Genomic DNA, 8,486 nt, shown 5'->3' with positions numbered 1-8,486 from the left:
ATTTGCAGATATATATGATTCTATCTTATATGAGTTTGCAGCAGATAAAAGAAGGGTTAACAAAATATGTTGCACAAACAAGGAACAAGGAACAAAGTTTAACGATAGAGCATCACCTGTAAACTTGGCTATGAACAACAAAAGGCAAGATAGTCTACATAGAAATAGATACTTAGAGAACAAGAGGATCCAGAATCTAGTGTTTATTCACATTAATGCTGAAGCTTACCACCCCCATCCCCACCCCCAAAAAAAAACTGTGAAGGTATGGTCACATTCACACATCAGTACTTGAACGAATATAATATTACAAAGGCCAATCATAGGAAAGAGAATTTTACCGAGAAAATAAAGTTGTAACCCATTTCGAGAATAACACGCAGAAACTCTATCCTTCTCCACATCATTGACAAATATCCAGCAGTCATGTAAATCTTCTCATCTGAGAAATCCACTCCCTCAGTATAAAGAGCAAAACAGTGAGTATGCAAGGATATGCACCTTATGTACGCTTTCTTGTCCAAGGCAATGATTACCAAATGGTCCAGAAGTCTGCGTGTTCCATCTCCTGTCCGAAAACTTTCAATAAACAAATCTATAATAGAACCAGGTGAAGCCCAGGCAGCATTCAAAGTTGTTAATATTACTGTTTTGTTTTCCATAGCTGCTTCTTTCAGAACTTTCTCAAGCTTAACATCGTTCTTTTCCTGCAAGCAGATATATAATTTTCTGTAAAGAAGAAAGGTGCAAAAGCTACAATTGTTTGCAGGTACACAAGTTAAAAAGATAAATTAGGGGGGATGATTTATTCATATTGTATTAAATAGCATAAATCAGGTGGTTTACTGAGAGAATAAGCTCATGGGGCAGATAATCATCCAATCAGATTTAACATTGCATTAAGCAGAAGCAACAATATCAGTCCATGTATTAGGCTTGTCTACAAATTCAACTTTGCCAAAATGAAGGGTGTTGAGAATATAAAAGTATAAGTAGATTCCTCCCTAATAGCTTATGCTTTTGGAAAAATTGATCCATTCATTGAATATTTGTCTAAAAATCCATGTTCACGGGCAATTTAATACACAACCCTCACCCTTTTTCATCCGGATTTGAGACCGGCATATTGGAAAAATTGATGATTCGATTAAATTTAGCATTCAGAATCATTAAAACAAAGCATATCATTTACATGCACAAACTCCCAAAGCTGAGGTTCTAGCAGGAGAAAGCCAAAAATGTAGAAGCGGATAAACTTCAAACACAAATTCAGTGAAAAAACAGTTCAATAAAGTGCGTCAGGCATGGCTCTGGAGTCAGTAGAAATTCAACATCAAAGGAATGGTAGCTAGAGAGTATCCTAGAAAGTGATCAAAAAAATTCACCCAACAAATAGGTTTTAGCATGCTCATACACTAATAAAGTAGACATTTGCACAAGCAGATTGTAGAGCGCATACCTGATTCTGCAATTAGATTGTAAACTCAGACAATCACTGCTGTCAGTCTAACCTAGGCACAACAAGATCAATTTGTGCACAAGGCATAAAGATTTTGAAAACAAATTTACTTTCACAGATTCTATTAAAAAAATAATTTAATGATTTCATGGAGGTAAATATCGGGGGAAATCATCAATAAACGGCTCTAACTTCAAAATGTGATACAGAGTAGAATTAATCTATCAAATAATTAAAGGATATTAAAACCCTAGCTCGTTATTTCCCCACGTGCGTGAAGGATAGGATCACGAGGGGGTCTCACCAATTGGTCGGTGTCTTGGTCCGGAAACGCGGCATCGAAGGAAGCGGCAAGATAGTCACGGCTCGGCCAGTGGGACGATGTCGTGAAGGGGAAGCCGAGGCCGGCAGCATGGTAGAGCATGAGGCAGGGGAATGCGATGGCGGCGAGGAATAGGAGAGTGGAGAGGCAGCGGCGGGGCGCGACGGAGAGATAAGCTGCGGATCTGGGACTGAGAGGAGACATCGGGAACCTTGGCGAAAGTCGGGCCCTTACTCCCGATGGCCCCTTCATTGGTGCGTATTTTAGTCGAGGAACGGATGAAGGTCGCCGAGGACGGAGAATTGAGGGAGAGGGGTCGATCTGTCGCCGCCTGTTCGGCAGTCCGCGTTCCTCTGCTCAAATGCTTAACGGTACTGGGAAATTGGGCAGGTTCAATCGAGCAATTGGGCAGGTCCACGCCCCGTGCCACGGCTTCCTTTCCTTTCTTTTCTTTTCTTCTGTAAAAAAAAAAAAAAACTCCGTCACCACCTTAGCGGTCCCTTTCTTTTTTTAAAAAAAAAAAAAATTCACCACCTTAACGATCCATTTCTTTTCTTCTAAAAAAAGAACTCCGTCACTTTAGCGGTCTCATACAGTCAATCCACGATCATATATGGAAAGATAAATCGAAAAATTACAGTTGGTCACGATACAGGAAGGTATTGTCTGACTTCGTCAGAATTCGAACTTTTGTTCTCTTATGTAAATATATTACATCGTACTCAACTCAGTTATGTCTCGAGGATCATGGTCCCCTTTCGCTCCAAACTTCCACGGGTCGATTTTTAAATATGACTCATTCTGGATTAATTTTGTTCCGTGACAATCTTAACGTTGAATTATGACCCTCGAACATGATGCAGCGACGTTTGATGGATTCACCCTGTATAAGGATTTGAAATCCAGTAGAAGCAAAAACTGAATTTACATAATAAATTTTCAACTATAGAGATTGGTTGTTGGATGAATTATCATGAATATTTTTGGATTTGTTCGATAGATAAATTTTAAAAAATCATTCATTTTTAAAATCAATTAGATATGAAAATTTTAAATATTTAAATTAATAAAAATAATAATTTTGATCTCATTGTGACAGTAAAAGAAGATGAATTGTCAATTGAAATTAACGAGTGTCGTTACTAAAGATGAGCATACGACTTTGTCGTAGACGCTGGGAAAAAAATATAAATGAATTCAATTTATTTTGCTGTGCTAATTTTTAATGAATTCATGTAGAGTCATTATTACATTTGTTGTGAGTGTCTCAGTATATATTACAGATGATGGATATATGATATTTTTGATGTAACATTTAAGGATGAAAAGTTAATGAATTTAAGATTTTTGAATGAATACATAAAGAAAGTAAGATACTAGAGAGTTTGTGGACAACTAATAAACTCGAGTCAATGTAAGTCATCATAATTATTTATTTATTAATATTTTATTATATCATATTGACATCTCACTTGTTTTGCTTTTATATTTATTAGATTAATACAAATTATTATAATATGAATAGAAACAATATAAAAAAGATATAAAAGGTTGATGATCACTTTACTCATATTTTATTCAATCTCAAATCACAGTATAATGTGACAAGTGAGTCATGTAAGGAGAGGGCATATGGATTTGCATGCAATCAACACTTTAGAAGATTATACAATGGAAGTTTTAATGAAATGTGCTCCAATGAGAAGAACAAAAAAACTATGACAAGAAATTGAAGATATGCAACTACTAGTAGTAAATGGATGGAGGAAGTAATGGTTGTTCATTACTTATTGAAGTAACCATGTGCATGTCATTGCTTGTAGCCACAAGTGAATTCATTTTTTACGAGATGATAACATACATCCTTTTCCTTTAAAATTTTTCTATTATGACACTTATTACATAGACGTTTTATTTTGTTATCATCGACACTGTTGGATGTTCATAGGTGATGAAGTTCTACAAAGGGGAAGTTGGACAACAAGAAAATAGAAAGATAATTTGGAGATATGCTAATTAGCCTTCACAAAACAAGCATTCAAAAGAAAATAGACAACTCTATTCTCAATATCATCATTAATTCCAAAAATCCTCCCAACTCTTTCACACAAAAACTATTTAAAGACTTAAATTAAATGCAATAATAAAGTGGTAGAGTTTTTCCAACGTTGGCACAACTTTCTCTATAATCCTATCCGTTCCCTTGCTTTTGACTTCAATTACTAAGCCTTTGTAATTTATTTAATTAGCGAACTATTCTTTCAACTTCCCAACCTTTGACTACAACTTCTTAGTCTTTGGTGATCTGCCCTGCATCATCCTCCCTAGGTGACAAAGAACTCGATTACGAGTTCAGTTCATTTTCTCCATGAAAAGGAGTCAAGTCTTGAAAATTGAATGTTGGATGAGTATATATATGTGATCAGAGTTCAACCTTGTAGGCATTATTATTATTATTATTATTATTATTATTATTATTTTAAAATATGTCATGGTCCAATCTTCTTCTCCTTGAGTTTGTTGTACTGTCTAGTAGGAAATCTCTCTTTCTTTAAATAAACTCAAACAAGATCATTTTCACTAAAAATCTTAATTCTTCTATGGGTATTTGCAACTTCTTCATAGGATTTATTATTTTCTTGAAGCTTGTTTTTAACCTCCTCTTGAACCCTTGCCATTGTTGTTGCAAAATCTTCAACCACCCTACTAAGGGTAGGAACATTAACAAAGTCCAGATAGTGACAAGGATCGCTCCCATACACTACTTCAAAAGGAGTTTTTCTTATAGAGCGATTCACAACAGAATTATAAGCAAACTTAGCTCTAGAAAGGATGGTATCTCATTGCTTTGGCCTTTTTGAAGCACAACTTCAAAGTAAGTTTCCCAATGTGTGATTCACAATCTTAGTTTGTCTATCCATTTCAAGATGGTATATGCTACTATAAAGTAGCTTATTACCCAATCTCTACCACAAACTTCTCCAAAAATAACTAAGATATGTTGAATCATGAACATAATAGTCTTGGGGAGTCCATGAAGTTTGATGACTTCTTTAAATACAAATCAACAATATATGAAGCATCTATGGTCTTCTTGTTCATTTTTGAAAAGAGATCCACCACTACAAAGATAGAATCAATACCTTGTTGTGTCTTTGGCAATCCAACAACAAAGTCCATGCTAATAGCCTCCCAAGGAGCATTGGGAATAGGTAAGGGAGTACAAGCACCCGAGCTTTGATTTTGTCCCTTGCAAGTTTGGCATATTCGGCACTTTTTCATGAATTTCACAATATCTCGATAAAGTGTAGGCCAAAAATACATCTCCTTAATCAACAACCAAGTCTTATCTCATCCAAAATGTCCACCAAGCGCTCCACCATGAAGTTCTCTAATCTCTGAGAGAATATTTGGGAATGCATAAATGCGCTCCCTTAAAAAGAAAACTATTTGTAGCAACTAATCTTCGTGTACTCCTTCCTTGCACTTTCGTAAATGATCTAGAAATCAATATCATCTTCATATATATTTCGGATGGCACCAACTCCCTCCACTGCCACAGTGATCGAATTAATAAATGCAACTCTTCAACTAAGTGCATTGGTAACTTTGTTAAGCTTTCCTCTCTTGTGTCTCAACATGAAAGTGTATTCTTGTAGGAATGTGACCCAACTATGTCTTCTATTCAAGTTGGCTTGTGAATTTATATGTTTGAGAGCTTCATGATCTGAGTTAAGAATGAATTCCCTTTGAATGAGATGAAGCCGCCAATGTCAAAGTGTTTGAACAATTGCATAGAGCTCCACATTATAAGTAGACTATTTCTTCCTTATCTCATTTAGTTTCTCAATAAAGAAGGTTGTTGGATGTCCTTCTTGACTAAGTACTCCCCTGATTCTCACATGGGATGCATCAAAATCCACTTCAAAGATTTTCTCAAAATTAAGGAGTGCTAAGACAGGGGTACTGGAGAGCTTTTCTTTGATGACATTTAAGCTCTTTCTGCCTCTAAAGTCCACAAGAACTCCTTCTTTAAACAATATATTAATGGTGCTACAATGGTACTACAATTCCTTATAAAATGATGATAAAATGAAGTCAATCCATGGAAACTATGTGCTTCATGCAGGTTTTGAGCAATAGACCACTGCTGGACAACTTTGATCTTTTCATCATCCACCATCACACCTGAAGGAGTTAAGACAAAGCCTAAAAAACCTAGGTGGCTAGTCCCAAAATTACACTTTAGAAGGTTTACAGAGTTTTGCCTTCTTCATAGCCATCAAAATAGTTCTTAGATGTTCCATATGGTCACACACATTTTGGCTATAAACAAGAATATCATCAAAGTAAACAATAATAAATTTTCCAATGAAAAGGTGAAGAACCTAATTCATTGCCCTCATGAAGGTGCTTGAAGCATTAGAAAACCCGAAAGGCATGACGATCCATTCATACAAGTCATCCCTTGTTTTAAATGATGTTTTCCATTCATCCCTAGTTTGATTCTAATTTGATGGTAGCCACTTTGCAAATCAAGTTTGGAGAACACTTGAGCACCAACTAACATATCATCAATTCTTGATATGGGGAATCTATATTTGATAGTGATACGATTGAGTGCTCGACTATCAATACACATATGCTACAAAACATCTTTCTTTGGAGTTAAAAGGTGGGGCTTCACAAGGACTTAAACGTTCTCGAATAAACCCCTTGCTTAATAAATCAAGTACCTGTCGGTTTAACTCCTCATGCTCCTTTGGGCTCATTCGTAATGTGATTTGTTTGGAAGTCCAACTCCAGGAATCATATCTATATGATGTTGAATTTCTCACAAAGGTGGAAGGTCATTAGGTAACTCCTCAAGTAGTATATCATTGGATTCCTCCAAGAGAGCTTTGACATTTCCAAATAGTTGCTTGGCCCCTATGACTTCTTTAGCAACCAAGACATACACGATTCTATTTCTTCAAGTTTCATTTTCAAACTGTGACAAAGTAAGAATTGTATTTCCCTCCTCTTTTGAAGATTTGGGTTTGTAAAAATCTTTGCAAGGCAAAAGAACAATTTATATTTTTCCCCCATACAAAAGGTGTATGTATTCTTTCATCCATCATGAATAGCACCCTTACCAAATTACCAAGGCCTACCCAATAATATATGCCCAACATTCATAGGGGTTATGTCACACAAAACTTTATTATGATAATAATAATTTTTTCCCATAGAAAAAGAAACAAGACATTTGTTGGCAATTCTTACCTCATTGTCCCGCTTTATCTATGAGACTGCATACGAGTGAAGATGTGGCACCACTAAGAGTTTGAGCTTGTCCACCATTTCTTTAGAAATAAAATTCTCACAACTACCTCCATCAATGACTAGTGAACACATCTTTCCATTTGACTTGCATCTTGTTTTGAAGATATTGTATCGAAGCCGATTTTGATCATTCCCTTGCTTAGGAGTTGCGAGTGCTCTTTGAATAACCAAACATTCACCATCCTCAGGTTCAATCTCTTCTCTTTCATAGTTGCCATAGTCATCATATTTTTGTGCTTCATCTTCATCCTCTTGCCCCTCATCTGCTTTATTTATATTTGTTGCACAAACAGCTTCTTCGCCTTAGACACTCATTCATGTAATGACCTGTCTCACCACACTTGAAACATGCATTGGTCGTATTCTCATTAGATGTCATATTGTATCCCTCCTTTCCTTCTCCTTTATTTGGTGCACCTTTACTGGAAGGTTCGGCCTTATGTGGATAAAAAGTCCGAACATCAACAAACTTCGTTACTCCCACCTTAGAAGTCTTGTTTCAACTTTTAAAGTCAATTGAAAAGCATCATTTAGCCTTCATATCGGTTGTACCTCAACTTAATCTATAATAGATAGTTCGTTTGAGCCCATTAGTATGCCTTGCTACAAGTTGGTCTTCTGATTCTTCAATATCACATCTAGCCATTAATTTGTAGAAATCTTTTGTGTTCCGGGGATAAACCAAGGGGCTCACCATGATCAGACCTGAGTCTTAAGTTGGTCCCGTCTTAGGGGGCCCCACCCGTTAACCGAATCCTTCCATTCGGCAGGAGCCTGGTCGAATCCTTCCATTCGGCAGGAGCTTGGCCGGATCCTTCCATTCAGTAGGAGTCTGGCGGGATCCTTCCATCCGGCAGGAGCCTGGCCGAATCCTTCCATTCGGCAGGAGCCTGGCCGAATCCTTCCATTCGGCAGGAGCCTGGCCGGATCCTTCCATTCGGCAGTCACCTCACCGAATCCTTCCGACTGATCACGCACTAGTCGACTCTCTTCACACGGCTACTCACTGGCCACATACCCCTCTACTATTCGCTCGTCGCATCGCCAAGTCACCTCATATTGCTTGTACTTACGTTTGTCATCAGCCTGGTTTGACCACGCTCCACACAGTGTCCTGGCCCACCTCATCATGATTTTCTGACAAGCCCACGCCCCCTATATTTAATGATATCTCTCTGCGGCATGCCCCGCTGCATTTTCAGATGGTGACAACATGACGCTTTACCGGCGATGGGACAAGGAGCTCGATTATTTCTGTCACTTCATTAATCATGATGAGACATTCCTTAAATGATGACGTGACAGGTATGCACGCTCATCTCCTCTTAAAAAGACCACTCCCGACGACAGGTATCTCTCGCAACTCTCACATTCTCTACT

General features: G+C 37.4%; 1 protein-coding gene and 1 pseudogene across 1 annotated transcript; one reads left to right on the top strand and one right to left on the bottom strand.

Moving 5' to 3' along the window:
• Positions 1-341: 341 nt before the first annotated feature.
• On the bottom strand, positions 342-2,148 carry LOC141812779 (uncharacterized protein At4g15970-like; the record flags this gene model as incomplete). Its single annotated transcript, XM_074700768.1, is given in 2 exon segments — positions 342-707; positions 1,764-2,148. Coding segments are annotated over 2 exon segments (636 nt in total), but the record flags the coding sequence as incomplete, so codon positions are not given.
• On the top strand, positions 2,060-3,514 carry LOC141812737 (uncharacterized; annotated as a pseudogene).
• The last annotated feature ends 4,972 nt before the right edge of the window (positions 3,515-8,486 follow it).

The sequence above is a fragment of the Curcuma longa genome, chromosome 19 (assembly GCF_044706935.1).
Source record: "Curcuma longa cultivar G26 ecotype Majalengka, Jawa Barat chromosome 19, ITB_CL_G26_1.1, whole genome shotgun sequence".
Taxonomy (NCBI): Eukaryota; Viridiplantae; Streptophyta; class Magnoliopsida; order Zingiberales; family Zingiberaceae; genus Curcuma; species Curcuma longa.
This window is presented reverse-complemented; position numbering and strand designations above follow the sequence as displayed.